We start from the raw sequence: 18,103 nt of genomic DNA on the forward strand, positions 1-18,103 counted from the left end.
CGGGGCACCATTCCTGCCGGCCAAACCAAAACAAAGTCCCCAAGGAGAACCTTCAGGTGGTGCCATCGGGGAACGTTGTACCCATTTTGGCCTGTTGGCCGTGATGCAGCAGGTGAATACTTCACGGCTTAATACTGTGGCTCAGTGAATTCTTTAATCGGGTTATTGAGGAATGTAAATCATCTATCTGACTAGCAGGAAAGCACTTCTGCTTCAATGTGGAAAAAGAAAGGCAGCCCCTTAGTACGTGTGATTTACCGAACGATCCGGTTGCTCTCACATACCGTGAAGATTTTTGAATGCATTCTTGACAACCGTATTCGCGACATCGTGCAAATAACCGTGAATGAAGCCGGATTTCTCTAGAACTGCGGAGTTACTGACACAATATACGTTGCGCGGTTATTCATGGAGAAATACTGTGAGAAGCATGCCCTCTTTACATTGCATTTCTGCATCTTGAAAAGGGTTTTGACCGTGTGTTACAAAAAAATATAATCAAAATAAGCTGGAGAGCCTCGACGATGACGAGGATCTTTCAGAAACGTATTTATAAAATATATAAAAGTTAACTTTTTAAACACATAGTTTGTTTAAAAAAATAAGTTTATTTAATGAACTCTACTTATTGACTAACTCACATAATTGACTTAATAATAAATTGCAACTATGTAATTACTCCAGCTTCCGCAATACGTTCCAGGGTATCCGGTAGAATTCTGCTAAGCAGGTAGCGAGTTTTTTTATTGCTGGCCTTTTTGTTTTTTTTTGGTTAGGTTAGGTGAATGCCTTTACGCACACAGTGTTGGACTCCCGGTTCGCTATGTCGTCGGACTACCAACTAAACACTTCCCCATCGTCAGAGAGCTAGCCTGGAACCGTTGCTGACCTATTGATAGGGTTGGTGGTGCGTATTGTTGCAATTTGCTGACATTCACTTATTGAAATGGTAACTTATATATTCGATTCCATCCGTTTATGACTTGTGGTACTTGCTTCCGGGTGCTTTCGGCGGTAATTCACTCAGCATGCTTGGCATGATCAGTGGGCAACCACCAAAGTCCACCTCAATATCACTGCGTTACACAAGAAAAGAAATTAAGCACCCACTTTGAAATATCATGTTTTTTTATTTATACCTATCGTTTCATAAAAATACAGACATATTTTCTTTCCATCATCATCCATCATTTTCCTTTCGTGAGGATGCGTCAAAGACAGAAACATAATTAAAAAAAACTAATAAAATTGACCAGATTTTTTTATATTAATCAATTTTGTTTTTATCATTTAGTTAAAAAATTACAATAACAATTCAAGAAATTTGAACCCAGAATATCTTGAAATTTTAACTTTTTCTTTTGTGCTTTCACGGACCTTCTTGTTGTTTTCGACGCCAACGGTAATTACCTAGCATAGTTATCCCCCAACGACCTTGAAATCGTCCTTCAAGCTTCTTTACATCCTTATGCAATCTCTCATCCTGTTCATCACTGGACGCACCAAAATTAGATGGAAAGAAAAACAAGTCGGGAAACCGGAAGCTGGACGCTTCAGATACAGAAGGTTTTGTGTATTTCTTAGTACGTAGCACGTAATATATGCATATATTGTGTGAGAGTATCCACTTTCGGGTGATATTGACGTTCATAGTCTTGAATTTGCAAAGAAGCAACAGTTTTGACGTATTATAACTTTGTTAGTAATAGGACAATTTGTGCCAAACTTGGTCAGATCATGCTCTAGACATAGCCTACATCACTGCAAATTTCGTGGTGCTAGGATGAACTTAAGGAGGGTTTTGCAGCCAATTACAAAAATTAGAGTAATATACTATTATTAGCTTTATTTGAACTGATATTGGTTTGAAAGGTATTTCGGAGTCCAGGCACCATATAGTGGCATCCTCCTGATTTTTTTCAGATTTTTCGGTTTGGTAGTTTCTGAGAATGGCCCTCTTAAGGAAAAGATCATTTTCAACCCTCCGCACTCTACACCTTCCCAACAAATATCAAAACTAAGCCCGGTTTCGAAAAGTACTAACCGAGACCTTTACTTTGATACCCCACACTATATTTAATGAAAAAAAATTATACTCCCTTTTTGCATGTATGGGGACCACCCCTTAGATTCGACGTAAAAGCATGTAACTGTGAGCGTTCACAGTTCCCACCTTTCTACCAAATTTGGTGTCAATCGCTATAACCGTTTCTGAGAAAAATGCGTGTGACGGACAGACAGATAGACAGTAAACCGATTTTAATAAGGTTATGTTTTACACAAAACCTTAAAAAATGAGAATGATGAAAGTGAAGCTTTAAAGACATTCTACAACCCAATTTTTCGTATGCTTTTAGCATGGTATTAACTAGCTATTTCAGCCTGTTTTCAGTGATAACCGGGGGTTCGTGACAATAAGCTTTTTATAAAAATTCGGGTCTTTCATCAATGTGCGTAAAGTTTTGTGTCACGTAACTTGGAAAATACTTTCTCTAAATATAAAAACCATCTCCCTCCTTATTCGCAGCCTTGACCAAATTTTTCATCAAGCCAAGTTTTATGTGTTGTGATGGTGAAATGACTTTTTTAGAATCTATTTACGGCGCCTGTTTCACATTAGATTTTCCGTAAACGAACTCTGAGCTTTCAGGCCATACTTTTGTAGTATAGTGCTTTTGAGTGGCTTTGTTGTCCCACATGCAAAGAAAACAACAATATTTAGCAAACCCACCCTTTAGTCCGAGTAAAATAGCTTTGACTTTGAGATCAGCGCATACTTGGCGCGTAGTTCGGCTGATGTTTATTAGAAGCGTATCGTTGGCGCGGATGTCTCCTAACATTGGATTTTCAAATGAATCTGTATAAAGAGATAAACATTATTGAATAGAAACGATCTATAAAAAAAAGAAGGTACAATACATCGGAAACGTCAACTTTTTCTTATATGCCTTAAGTGAAGGTGGTTGAACTAATAATTGAAATGCATCTCGAAAACTAGACCTGGTGGATACCACATACATACGTTTGGAAATTTTCATCTATGACTCATCAACTATTCATTCCAGCTATCAGTTAAGGGGGTATCAAAATCGTGTAACGTGAAGCTACCGCTACTGAAAACTGCACTTCCTGGACGCTCCACAGAGTGACTTCCATCATACGGTCACAATCGACTGCATACGACAGAGTGTGTTTACTTTAGTTTGTTGAGAACTTCAACTACGAATGATACTCTGGAGATGGCATGGTTCCAGTAAAACCTATGCATTTTATTCAGCCTAAAGTCACCCTACTATAGAGTGATTTTTTGAAGTTATAACCAATTTAACTTTTTATTGTTAAAACATTTTTACTATTATTTATTTTCTATCTTATTTTTTATAATTAAAAATTATCTAATCCAATTAAAGTTTAAATTGGAAAATGATAAAAGAGAAAACGAGAGACAAGCTAAAAACTTCAATTATTTCTCTATCATTCCGCCGCCTACTAATGGCATTCTTCCACCGCCTGCTCTCTACTCCTGTGGCGAGCTCTAAACTGAGTGAAGAGCGCCGGTAACGTCATCTTTCCGCTGGTATTCGCAACATTCGAAATAAATTTTGACTGCCGCGAATCCCGCCGTGCAACAGTTTCATTTATTATTTTTTGAAATGAAGAATTCATTACGACTAGAAATTTATGGCACTTACCTTTTAAAATCTATCTACTTTAAATGTTGCTTAGGACTACGCTTTAAATGGTACATCTTGATGATCCAATTTTAGACTATGCGCTTGAGTAATACTGGCTTCCAAAGCGTCAACTCAACCTAGCTTATCAGTGAAGGCCAGACGTCATAACTTCACGGTCTAGGTGACCAATTTACTGAGTCAAAACCCGGAATCCCGCATACACCAAATTGATTTCGCAACGAATACATTGTTTCTCACGTTCCATGGAAAGTAGTGCTATTTTGTTGAAACCAAATTTGTTAAGATAGAGGCTTCAATTTTAGATAGATAGATAGATGTCAGGCCTGATTTTTGAAGAAATATGGATTGATTATTCCATCGGCCCATCAACCATACCAAACCATTGTTTTCTTTGAATGTAGTGGTAGCTCTTGATACTCTTCGGGTTGTTCATCAGCCTAAAGTTACAATTTTATTTAGTAACGTATTATGTCAGGAATGCTCCCATGATGTCCACTATAAATACCTTTAAGGGGCTATATCCGAATTTTTTTTCCTTCACTTTTTTCCATCATCAACGGCGCAACAACCGGTATCCGGTCTAGGACTGCCTTAATTAGGAACTTCAGACATCCCGGTTTTGCGCCGAGGTCCACCAATTAGGTATCCCTAAAAGCTGCCTGCCGCCCTGACTTAAGCTATCGCTCCATCTCAGGCAGGGTCTGCCTCGTGCTCGTTTCCTAGAATTGATGTTCCCCTATAGACTTTCCGGGCCGCAGCTTGTTAAGCCGGATTTTATTCACACCAAACGGTCGTGGTATAGATTTCGTCGCTTTGTAGACTAGGTTTTTTTTATTGGCTTAAAATATGCTAAAACCCTAGATTCATAATCAACAGCGATCTCGTATAAAAACAACTAAGAAATATTTTTAAAATTAGTCTCTGTGGAGTAACTTCTAGGAAAAGAACCGTATTTAAGCCACAGAACATTCACTTTTCAATATGACAAAGAGACTGGGCACAACACTACAGCATTCAGAAAGGAGCTGGAAGACCAATAGTACGATGCTGGAAAACAGTGTGAAATTGAAAAAAATGTATGAACCATGTTATTATGATTTCGAAAAGTTCCAGTATTTTTAAACTTCAAACGCGTTTTCAAAATCGGTGAGCGGTATTAAAACAAATACGGACCCGTATGTCAGCTACACCTACCAGTATCAAGGAGGGACAGTCACCGAGACGACTACGCAGCGATATCTTAGGAGGAACATTAGTGAATAAGCTTCAATCGATCTATGAGAAAGCGGGAGAATTGAATGATATAACGTATTCCGATTGAGAAACGTTAAATAGACATTTCGAGCAGACACAGTTGCAAAGGTAGCAAAAAGTGACTGAAATTAGGGACGCCACCAATTTAGAGCAGATTTATTGACATTTGAGCAATTCTCTCTCTCCCTCTCTCGAGACTAAAAATAGAGCTACAAAAGACATAAGTTTAGCTGAAAATAGTTTTAGTCGGAGTAATTATGTGGAACGTTTCAAACACATAACCATGGCTACTAGTCATGGAGTCAACAGTCTTTACAAATTTGTAGGAGGGACCATTTCGTAGAAGTGGCTAATTAGGTCAGAAAGTTAGTTACTACATTTTCCGGGGATCAATCCTCAACGTGCCATTATGAGTTAAATGCTTTTCTCGGATACTGCAAAAGTGTGTGGGCTTGTATAAGACCGAATCAACAAACTAATGGCCTATCAATTAATTGTGAACAGCCAGCCGCCGAACTTTGAAGAAGCCGAAAAGTTACTGGCTAGAAATTCTTTACCGTGCGAAACATATGAGAACCTAGTAAATAAATTGCTTACTATGAAACAGTCTCCCTTAGATCCTTTGACAACTTTTCTGTTTAGGCCACGACAACAGGAAGAAGAAATAGAAGATATAACAGAACAGAGAGAACGGAACAGGATAACCAACCCGATCCAGCAGTAACTAGACCCCCGATAGAGAAAAGGACGTTTAGGATATTTGGTGAAAGATTGCTAATTTAAAGCAAAATGGGAATTCCGACATCAGGGAAACTTCTAAAGGTTGGGTTAAAATCCTCAAATCCGACCAACAAAAGTAGCATAAAAGGGTAAACCCGAGGACGGAGAGAGTTGGAGTTGGTCGTCGATACGGGTGTAGAAGTAAGTACAATAAAAGAGGAATCGATAAAGCCAGGGACCGCAATAAATTAAACCTAAGCTTGAATTTTACAAACCCCATTTGGGAAAGAGAAAACTTTAGACAAATGCGGGGCAACATTAAAACGACACATGGGAATACCGTGTGAGTTCCAGGTAGTGAAAAAGATACCTGGTATCACAGTTGATGGTCTACTGGGGACCGACTTTCTCTCTAAACACTGTAATGTAGAGCGGCCTAGTGGCAACTAGTGTTCCCGAGGACTCAGACCATAGCTGATCCATTCTAGGTACCACTAGGGCAGGTAGAACCAGTACGTTGCACTGGGGAGACGGGATTGCAAGAATCGGAATACATCACCCAGGCATGGCACTCAAGGGAGCGCGATTGCCTGACTACAGCAAGATTGAGTACTAAAAATGGATTGAGGACAGATAGGGACACACCGGAATCTGAAGCCAAAACTTCGGAAATGACAGTAATTTATAGCAAAAGCCTAGAAGGCCACAATCGGAAGCTACGAAATTACAGACTGAGAAATGTTAATTCCTGTGCAAGGAGGTAGTGTTCCTAGGACATGTCTGCTCAGAGGAAGGAAGAGTTAAGCCCATGGTCTTTAACGTAGGTACCTGCCGTGGAGACTTAATCCTATGGTCCTCTTCAGACTGAGACAAGCAACAACGGTACCAGTCTATACCAAGTGCATGGCTTAGCATTCATACTGGTGGATGCAAGAATTACCTAAATCTCTACCGAACTAAGGAGTACGGCACCCGTGTTGAAATGCAACACCACGCCGAGGCGCGAAGGTCTCTTCTCGCTTGAGCATAACCACAACCACCATGAAACTTCCACTAGGGGGGCCAACCGCAAATAACCGAGCTGTACTCACATACAACGGGAGTTCATCCGAAGTATGAGAGTCCAGGGGCTTTCCCGGTTCCCATGGTACCAGTATACCCCTGGTAAGGTTTCGTGACCAATTTGCCACTTCAGATGAGTCCCCGTGCAGACTCGGGTCTGATCGCCCTGACTGGGCGTTCACTCCAGACTTCTAAAAAATTGTCCGACCATTTGTAAAATTGCTCCGCAAAAATGATAAGTTCACATGGACAGAGCAGTGCGAGCTGGCATTTAATATCATTAAAACAACACTAATTTCACCTTGAATATTGTGCTATCCGGGCCTCTCAACTCCGTTTAATGTGACAATGGACGCGAGTGGCGAAGCAATCGGAGCAGTGCTGCCACAAGGACCTATAGGGAAGTACCAGTGGAGAAACATGTTTAGAGATATAAGGAAGTACATTGGAAAGTACCGCAAATGTCAGGTGATGAAGGCATCCTTACCCATCAAGATGCTGATGGTAATAACGGACATCGTAGGACCTTTTGATAAAATATATATGGACATAGTAGGGACATTACATTTTGACTTTCCACGACAATCTATCAAAACTGATGAACTGCTATGCAATTCCAACGAAGAAGCGGAAACCGTTGCGCCAGTTTTCTTTGATCAAATAGTATCTCGATATGGAATACCAAAGTAGCCAGATGGGCGTGCGAGTACTCGGAGCGAAGCAGCATGACAGATTCATTCGCTCTCTATGCTGGCTCGCTACGGAATTGTACTACTGCTAAGTACCAAAAGTGTTTTAGCATGGATTTGGCAATTTGGGGATGTTGTTGCGGCATCAGCCTTCCAATGATGGTTTGCTAAACGGCATTCGCTATCTACTGTAAAAGACAGTTGTAAGTTTCTTAAGAAAAAATGACAAATGAAATCTATTCTCATAATTCTACAATCTACACTTACCTTTTTTAGGGAGGTTATTTCTTCAAGAATACGCAAAGTAATCTCATTATTCCTTTCTGAAGTCAATATGTTAAACACTAGAAATAAACTATCTAATTACCGAATAAACATCTTTTAATTGTTAACAAAACAAGTGTTTATTCTTCGTATAATTTAACATATGTAAACATACGATTTTTTTCTAAATCGGCTGCAGTTTGGAGAGAAATAATAATCTAAGTTTTTGAGAAGAAATTAAATTCTATTTTTTTCTTAATTTAAATTTACTGATTGCAGCAATATATTTATCATTTATTTTCTTAATTTTCGTTCTGGCTTTGTGAGTTTTTTTCAATTATATAAAAACATCAACCATATTGAGTATATTCCGCACGACTAAAGAGACATTTTCTGTGGTTTCTAGTAGAGAAATTTAAGATTATTATTGCTTTGATTTACAGTTTTGGTCTCGCCATTTGGTATTTTGAAATTTAGTGTTGAAATCAAGGAAGGATATTGACTGCAGGTGTAGAAAGCTTGAACGTCTTCCTAATATTTTATTAATTCTTTGTCTTTCTAAGTGTTAAATTATATGTTTGGCTTCCCGATCCAGGAACCAGGATCCTTGATTCATGACTTTTTTCGTTTTCGCTATGAAGCTGCTTTGTTCCCATGTAAAGTTTAAAGAGCATCACAAGGTATTCGAAGATTAATAATAATAATCGTTGGCGCAACAATCCATATTGGATCGGGGCCTTGAAGTGTGTTAGAGCACTTCATTCAAGGCTGTAACGGTACACTACAGGATTACAGTACCCTGTAGGAGGCAATGTGGTCAGCATTGCGCTCGCCCGAGATTATTACCCTGATTTAACTCAGGTACTCATTCACAGCTGAGTCGACTGGTATCTGACGTTAAATCACGATACAAATCCTACTGTCACCAGTGAGATTTGAACCGCGATCTTCCGTACGACAGCCTCTAACCATTCGGCTATCTGGACAAGATTGCTGAACCGAAAGTACTCATTGCGTAATTTTATTGGGTTTAGCTACTATACAAAGGTGAAAGAGGCAATGTATCAATAGATATGATTATTACAGTCTTTGCTTGAACATAATTTGTGAAATTGGGTACCGGGTTAATTATCACTTGTGTTTCAAGTGCAATTCGAATACTTTTAATTCAACCTTCCTTAACTCAGCCAAATATTGCCCAATTTATATGAAAGTTGATGATCCCGCAGCCTCTAGAGGGAAATCACTGCACTGGATCTGTCACTGCAATTCTTAATATAGAAAAGGTCAAAGGAGGTCCGCAAGGTAAGCAATACAAACTCACGTTGAAAAGGATATGATCGTGAGCGCTATTCAGATACTTCTTGGTGAGGTTAAACTGAAGGCAAGAACTAGTAATCGCACAAAGCATCCTGAGGATAGCTCAAAGCTTAATATTCTATCATCAATCATCATCTTGAGTGACACAGATATATGATAATATGAAGTCAACGTATAATAGATAAGTTCCGACATTTTGATTCTTGCGTCCCTCACGATTCTAAAAAAGGCATTATTTTTTTCGCATTCAAATCACACAAACTGTCTCATCTCAGAACCGGATGCTAGTGGAAGCAGCACTGGCAATTGTTGCTATCAAAAACTGGGGCTCATAATGGCAGGTGGAAGACACTTAATGGTTCTATACAAACCAAACTTTTCCTATGAGAGGCGGGGGACTTGCATTCTGAATGTCTACAATTCATTAGCTAGAAATGTGCTCAGAATAGGGATTCCACAAGATGGTAATGAAGAAGCAAAATCTAATCTTTTGTGTGCCCTGCCTATGGACGTATCAGACATCAGCTTTTTGGTGCTGATGTTTCCCAATTACAGCAGATAGCATCTCATCCACTAATGGAAATCCTGTAATAGATAAACGAGACCTGGGGCGGGGGAATCAAATACAATATACCACTACGGTGCGAGTGCTCAACGATTTTGTCTTCTTCCACCACAAAGGGAGAGGATTTCGAATTATTTTTTAAATGATCAAAATTTTGTTCATGGAATTCCTCATTTATTGTCTTATTGAAATCATCATCCGAAAGTCACCGAGGTGAGGGTTCATCTTCAAATTCATAAGAACAATACCTTGTGACTTTTTAAATTTCACCCTTAGGGTTTACCTATTCGAGCACACCACTCATCATAACGCTGACTAGATTCCAATGTATAATAATATTAAGTAACTACTTGTAGGTGAAAAATTGAAACCAGTTGTGGAAGTAAATGCATGCATCCATAATTGCCGAAAATATTGATATGAGGGAGGGGTGAAATTTTCCGGCCTGATTAAGAAATAAGATCTGATTTTTGACTGGTATTCTATAAGTCAATCTCTAACTAACTTACATACTAACTTGCAGGTTAATTGCTCTGTAAGTACACGTTTGAGCGCTTACTGAAGAAAACCAATCGGTTGCGTAGGTGAAAATGGAGAAAACAGGAAAACGTGCTATCATCAAATACTTCTATTCGAAAAGCCTCATACAAATTCAAATAAAAGAAGAAATGGTTTAACACTGCAAGAGTTTTCATCGTCATATTCAACAGTCAAGCAGTGGCTTTCTGAATTCAAAAACGGGCGCACGATCACTGATGTAGCATCAAGTTCTGGACGTCCCCCACAATTGTCGAAATTATTAAAAACATTCGTCAAATTATGGTAAAAGATTGAAAATAACTGAGATAGCCGAAACAATTGGGATACGAAGTGAACGCACAGGCAATGTTAGAGCGCCAAGCAAAATTCGGGTAAATTTTTGCGTAAATTTATAACTTTGGACGAATCTTACACTGTTGAAAGGTGAACCAACGCAAGCAAAGTAAAAACATTTTTTTTTTCGATAAATGTTTAATTGTTTTTTGGGACGCAAAAGGAATTATCTTTGTTGATTACTTTGAGAAGGCTAAAATCATTACTGGTAAATACTATGCAAGGTTATTGCAGCACTTGAAGGATGGAGTGCAAAAAACGACCCCATCTGGCGAAGAAAACAATCACACCCGCCCAAGTTTGAATTGTTCTCTCATCATATTCAGTAGATTTAGTATCCTCCAACTATCATTTGTCGCCTAATCTCAAAAATGGCTCGGCGGTGAATAATACTGGGAAAACCAGGAAGTTATCAATTCTGCAAATGGTTTGCAGGGTGTTGAGGAATTTGATAATTCACACTGCTTAGCATTGAAATCTCGTTAAAAAATAAAAGACATCAGGCCGCACCTTTTTCACCCCGCTCTCTTATTAATAAAAACAAAAAATGGACAAAAATTAAACATTAAGCAATCATTTACTGCTTTAAGTTATAGATATATTTTCGAAGATTGGAAAAGTTCCTCCTGCTTTTGCAAATATATCACAAAGTCAGTCTAAGCCTGTAATAAGTTCATGTAGAAGAATTCTAAATGCTATAAAAGGTAAACTTAAAGTCACTCCACATCAGCTAGTTGGCAATTATATAATGGATAATGTTAATAGTGCAAGTGAATGAATTAATAACATAGTCATTAGTGAGAAATTTGATAGATTGACAAGAATTTGTTTAGATTCATTACATTAAAATAAAAACATTACGATGGTGTGGTATCAAACATCTATTATGATGTCAAGTTAAAACTGAAAAATAAGAGAGTGTTATTGCGATTTTTTCAAAACATTTTTTTTACTTAATTTGAAAAGGAAAAATGGTTTAAAACTTGCTAATGGTGTTAGAACGAAGAACAAAATTTTAAAATTAGTTGTAAAGATATATAGAGAAGTAGTTTGAAATAACATTTACGATACCCTCTTACCGTCTTGGGCGCCTTACTTTTCTTTGTGCACCTGCTTCGATAAAATCTTTTGTGGTTCATTATTCTAAATATACATTTATGTTATTTAAATGGTGGGGAAGTAAGTAATGTAATATTTTTAAAATGAAAAAATCAATATGGATAAAAAGAGAAGTGAAGAACGTAAAACACACCGAGAGAAGTAAACTGTAACGGTAACTGCTTTACTGGGGAACGTAATACCGGGTTCATAAGTACTGTTGCGTCGAAATTGAAAAATCCGATAACTCTGGAATTTCGGTTGATCCAACTTCACAGTTCTGTATGATACAATTTGTTTTTTTACCTTTCCATAAGCAGTATTATACTTTAATATTCTCTGGGTGGTCTGTAGAAAAGTAAAAAGGCAATAAAAACGTACAATCTTCCAAATATGATGAAAAACGTTTGGATGTCAAATTTTGTGGTGCGTGTGAGAAGAAAGATTAAAGCAGCAGCATTTTCACCAGGAAAAAGAAAAAAAATTTTGCATGGTCCAGAGGGCACATATTAAGTGTAAATATTCTTTGCATCATAAAAAAATCTTTAAACGGGTTTTTCTCAAGACCATGTTTTTTTGACTGTTTGACACGATTTAGAAAAAAATACTGGATTGATCTGATATTTTAATATGTTGCTGTGTAAATATCTGGCTATGGCATAAAATAGGATCTTTCAGATTGGCTGTAAATTTCCCCATTTTCACTGGATTTTCTAACCTCAGAAAACGAATTTTTCGAAAAACGTCCACCGTTTTGTCATTTTTCAACCAAAATCAATAGAATAATAAACCACTTTATTTAATTTTTTTCGATCAAGCAGAAAAGCAAAACATGTCAACCACCACTTTCTGACATTTTCATTTTTTTTTTAATTCTGAAACCGATGCAGACAAATCCTAAATTTAGTTTTTTTTTTTTCTATATTAATTCACTTACAAAATTTCATAAAGGTATCTTGCTTTTTTTCAATATAATTTTTTTTTTATGAAAAAATCAAATTTTTAGTAGACAGACCCCTTAATTGTTTTGGGTGTGAAAGAACGATTTTATGCAATCAAATCAGAAGATTAAGGGTCAATCTTCTTTTTGAAAGGATTAATGAAAAAATAATTGAGGACAATCTAGTGAAAATGCCCAAGCCCTTTTTAGAAAAGAAAAGAGATGAATCACTGTAGTGTGAATGGCATTGTAACCCCCAAGCATGTCGGGAAGGAAGTAGGGCCTGGTTAATAGTATCTCTCTAACCGTGAATCTGGCGTGAGATGATTAATGCTTGCGGTAACCGCAAGGCGCACCATATTACCACCATATTACGTGGGAACCGGTTTCGGACAGAATACTGAATATGAAATCCCGGTCTCAAATCAAGAACTTTCCAGTAGTGCAGTCCAGTGCAGGAAGAAATTTTTCTATGAACAACGGAATGTAGTTCAGGTGAGGCGTCTTAAAGGTGATATCCCGGTCGTGGTAGCTGACCTGAATGCCAGGCTGGGTTCTAATAACATTCTGCTCGGATGTGTGATGGGGATACACGGTGTTGGTGATCGTAACGATAATGGTGAAAAGTTTGTAGATTTTTTCAGTTTACATCACCTTGTCATTGGCAGAGCATTATTCGAAAGCTTAATCGACAGAGAGCACGTTGCACGTTGATTTCCGCTCTAGACTTCCTGAACTGGGCGGGAGAAGATCGTAAAAGATCACTTTGGAAAAGTGTGCGCGTTTAAATCACCGGTCCACCTGTTCTTCAGCGATTCCCAAACAGCTTTCGATGAAAAGGAATACATGGAGTCCTCTGTCACATGCTGGATCGAGGCGAAAATTCCGAAGGATTCGAACTCCAAAACGTCAGGGCTGCATCCTGTCACCGTTATCATTTTTTCTTCTTATCGACGAGCTTCCCCACGCTGCCTTTTGTCAAAGACGTGGAGGACCTCAATGGACAATGACAACTTTCCTCAAAGGCCTTGACTACGTTGATGGTATCAACTTCCTTTCTTACAGAGTCCTGAATCATGGCCAAATAGCTCCGGATTGAGAGGAGGAGGCAAGCAGAATTATACTGAACACCAACAAAATTTGTTGTAGATGCTGGGAGTTCTGAGTCTACAACCAACAAAAAAAAATTGCTTTTAAACTACATGTTTAGATGTTTAGCCCATGTGAATTTCGACGAGTTCAGTTTGGCAATTTTTCATAACTTCCGAGTGCTCGTGGGCTTTGGGTCTAATTTTAGAGTTAATAAAATGCCAACCCCGACTAAATGTATCTAGTGGCAAAGCTGAACACTACACAGTTTGAACAGAAACAAATTAAGGAAACAATGCAGAATATTATTTTTTTTGTAAAAATTACTGATGTGAAACGCGGTCGGACGTCGGTGGATACAAGCAACGATCAAATTAATTAAACCGAAAAATCATCTAGAAAATAAACTGAACAAATTGAACATCATTGAAGTTATTTTGTAAAATTTGGGACAGGAAATAAATAAAACTGGAGATGAATAATATTGGAAGACGGGAAATTACAAATATATTAGTTTGCTGAGTGTCGTGCATAAAATATTTACAGATCCATTCATCATCATCAACAGCGCAACAACCGGTATCCGGTCTAGGCCTGCCTTAATAAGGAACTCCAGACATCCCGGTTTTGCGCTGAGGTCCACCAATTCGATATCCCTAAAAGCTGTCTGGCGTCCTGACCTACGCCATCGCTCCATCTTAGACAGGGTCTGCCTCGTCTTCTTTTTCTACCATAGATATTGCCCTTATAGACTTTCCGGGCGGGATCATCCTCATCCATACGGATTAAGTGACCATATTGAGCCTGATTTTATACCGAACCGGACGTCATGGTATCACTCATAGATTTCGTCATTGTGTAGGCTACGGAATCGTCCATCCTCATGTAGGGGCCCAAAAATTCTTCAGAGGATTCTTCTCTCGAACGCGGCCAAGAGTTCGCAATTTTTCTTGCCAAGAACCCAAGTTTCCGAGGAATACATGAGGACTGGCTTTGACCCTATGGTGAGACGTTTCGAGCGGAACAGTCTTTGTGGATTTCATCATCGTAACTGTTATCGGTTGTGATTTTCGACCCTAGATAGGAGAAATTGTCAACGGTCTCAAAGTTGTATTCTCCTATCCTTATTCTTCCCGTTTGATGTTGTTGGTTGATTCGTCTTCGGTGCGGACGTTGTAATATATACCATATATTTTGTCCATATACTTTGTCACCATATATTTTGTCTTGCCTTCATTTATGTGCAGCCCAAGATCTCGCCTCAATGGCCGCCTGCTCGATCTGGATGAAGGCAGTTTGTACGTCTCGGGTGGTTCTTCCCATGATGTCGATATCGTCAGCATAGGCCAGTAGTTGGGTGGACTTGAAGAGGATCGTACCTCTTGCATTTACCTCAGCATCACGGATCACTTTCTAGAGGGCCAGGTTAAAGAGGACGCATGATAGGGTATCCCCTTGTCGTAGACCGTTGTTGATGTTCAATGGTCTTGAGAGTGATTCTGCTGCTTTTATCTGGCCTCGCACATTGGTCAGGGTCACCCTAATCAGTCTTATTAATTTCGTCGGGATACCGAATTCTCTCATGGCCGTGTACAGTTTTACCCTGGCTATGCTATCATAGGCGGCTTTACAGTCGATGAACAGATAGTGCAACTGTTGTCCATATTCCAACAGTTTTTCCATCGCTTGCCGCAGAGAGAAAACCTGATCTGTTGCTGATTTGCCTGGAGTGAAGCCTCTTTGGTATGGGCCAATGATGTTCTAGGCGTATGGGGCTATCCGGCCTAGCAAGATAGAGGAGAATATCTTATAGATGGTACTCAGCAACCTGATACCTCTATAATTGCTGCGCTGTGTGATATCTCAGTTTTTATGTATGAGACAGATAATGCCTCTTTGCCAATCGTCAGGCATTGATTCGCTGTCCCATACTTTGAGCACAAGTTGATGAACCACTTGGTGTAACTGGTCGCTTCCATATCTAACCAATTCCGCTGTAATTCCATCGGCTCCTGGCCTTATGGATTTATGTTTTTTTAGCATTGCACGGACTGTTTCTCCTAAACTTGGTGGTGGCAGTACCTGTCCGTCGTCCCCAGTTGGCGGGATACCACCAACTCGCCGATGTTCTGGTTGTTCAGTAGCTCATCAAAGTACTCAACCCATCGCTGTAATATGCCCATTCTGTCGGAAATCAGATTTCCCTCTTTGTTTCGGCAGGATGAGTGTCCTGCTGACTTGTTGGTAAAACTTCCGTGCCTGGTGCGGTTTCTCCCTGTACTTTTCTAGTTCACAGACTTGTTGGTTCTCCCAGGCTTCCTTTTTCCGTTTGTGAAGTCGCTTCTCCGCTCGACGGAGTTCGTGATAAGTCTCTGCGCGTGCCCGCGTTCTTTGAGAATGCAACATTACTCGGTATGTGGCATTCTTCCGTTCCGTTGCTAGCTTACATTCATCGTCAAACCAGCTGTTCCGACTCCTTTTGCGGCTGGGGCCAAGTATGTTTGTGCCCGTATCCATGATAACGTTCTTTAGGTGATTGTGAAGGTAATTTGTTGAGAGATACAGATCCATTGTGTGTGCAAAATATTGGTATCTAATAACATAAGTGGAAGGAGTGAAGAGGAATAAAAAACCACCGTAAAACGAAATGATAGAATACCAAAGTGCAATAATATATATATAATAATTTGCGGAGCTGTAACAGAAATACAATAAGCGGGCAAACTTTGAAAAATGTAGAAAAATCGTGGACGAAGATATAAAAGTCATGAATACATTACAGATCTTAATGGAATACCTGTTTTAGAAGGCATTAAAGAAGTTTTATACAGTGATAGTAATTGCATAGAGTGAGTTAAAGTATTCCAAACTGAAAGCTGTTATTAGAGTAATTTATGATAACGCTAAATGTTTTTCATCACCGAATGGAGACTGCATTCGGCGAATTTCTGGTAAAACCCGAAACCGATGACAGCGTTATTAACTTATGATTTCAGAAAAGAATAATGGCACCTTCGTAAATGGCGCATTTTTAAATAGTTTTCCAAGATTAAAGATTAACCTCAGACGAAAGAAGTAGCAGTTAGTGGCTTACATATTCGCAGTTACTGGATCACATGGTTGGTGTGGATCATTTCACAAGCATACTTAAATATGATGACAGTTGGTTTACAATGGAGTAGGTTTCAATTATGTAAGTAATGTAAACGAAAGTAAAGTAAAAATGAACAGATTCATCCATGCAATTTTAATCTAGGTATAATAGTATAATACATGCATTTTCCCCGACACGGTTCTAGTGGAAGAAACGGAAACGGATTTTTAAGAGAGCGTAGCGATTCGATTTTATTTAGGCGTTTTTAAAAGCGAATTATCAAATACAAATCAAACAATATTCACTACCATTCGCGGAGTAAAGCGACTGGAAAGGCCGGTTACATCTCTAAATGTAAAGCGCGAAATTCTATTTTTAAGTTTCCTATTTTACATTCTTAATATTTAATACCACAGTCCAAGACAATTCTATTTGTTAGTGTCGTTACGGTAAGATTCTTATTCGGATTCATTTTAAGTAACTTGAAATCTAGTATATTGAACCTTCCTCTTTTCAATTGTTGCCAAATACGAATGTAATTTTCAGAGGCTAAACTTTAAGTAAGCTTAAAAGAAGTCCTAACTTCATTACACGATAATAAATAATGTTTACTTGTTGGAGAATGTAATAATGTTTCAATTGCATCTTCTGACTCTTGTATAAAAATAAGTACAACGGGTAATTTGTACTTTTGAAAGGCAAGAGAACATTTTCGTTTCTAATCCATAAACAATTGAAGGGATTCAGGTAAAATTCAGATTTCCGTTTTTACATATTTAAATTTTTTACATATCACTTTCATGAGCATTGATGTTATTCCATATAATTTTTAACTTGGTACTTATTTTGCATTTTTTGCAGATTTTTATTGGAAATATATTTTTATAATCACTAAAGGTTTCAAATATTTAACTTCGATTCTTAATATCTGTATCCTAGAGGTATGTTCTGACAAATCTAATTTCGATAATTGATCTATGTATCAGGTGTGGTCATAGTTCATTGTGAGCATCTATTGTCATATCTATTGCACTGGAAGCATTATTCAAGTTGCATTGAGCTTTCGACATCCACTCGAAGTCGCTGATCGTTGCCTGTAACAAGAAAAATAAAACGATTTGAAAGAACATATAACATATATAACATATATAAAAGCAATATTTCTTCTTTGATTGCTGACACTAGAAATGCTTGCGTTATCTTCCAAATACCTAAGTTTGGTCCCTTTAATTCCTTATGGGGGGGGGGGGGGTATTGCTTATGGTATTGTAGATATTAATTCTTTGCTGTTTATTTGTTGAATCTAGACAAATTAATAACACATTATTTACAAAATTTATTATATAAATCACATGATATCATGCCTTTTCAACCGTCGATATATCTTTTTCGTTTTAAGAGATTTTTGGCTAATATATTTGGATGAGCTCCTAACTTTAT

General features: G+C 38.2%; 1 protein-coding gene and 1 long non-coding RNA gene across 5 annotated transcripts in view; one reads left to right on the plus strand and one right to left on the minus strand.

Moving 5' to 3' along the window:
• The first annotated feature begins 10,394 nt into the window (after positions 1 to 10,394).
• On the plus strand, positions 10,395 to 14,053 carry LOC119652786. The gene is made up of 2 exons (XR_005249596.1): positions 10,395 to 12,491; positions 12,547 to 14,053. It is a non-coding gene; the product is annotated as an uncharacterized LOC119652786 (long non-coding RNA).
• Positions 14,054 to 16,755: 2,702 nt separating this feature from the next.
• The window catches only part of LOC119652975 (progestin and adipoQ receptor family member 4), a 135,141-nt gene continuing 133,793 nt past the window's right edge, over positions 16,756 to 18,103 (minus strand). For 3 of the 4 annotated variants that reach the window (XM_038057384.1, XM_038057382.1, XM_038057383.1), the window contains one exon: positions 17,621 to 17,757. In XM_038057384.1, the coding sequence (XP_037913312.1) occupies positions 17,656 to 17,757 (102 nt within the window). In that variant the 3' untranslated portion in view covers positions 17,621 to 17,655. Of the gene's footprint in view, positions 17,758 to 18,103 lie in introns of all 4 variants that reach the window. The other variant, XM_038057385.1, reaches the window with a different exon arrangement.

Source organism: Hermetia illucens, chromosome 3 (assembly GCF_905115235.1).
Source record: "Hermetia illucens chromosome 3, iHerIll2.2.curated.20191125, whole genome shotgun sequence".
In the NCBI taxonomy this organism is placed as follows: domain Eukaryota; kingdom Metazoa; phylum Arthropoda; class Insecta; order Diptera; family Stratiomyidae; genus Hermetia; species Hermetia illucens.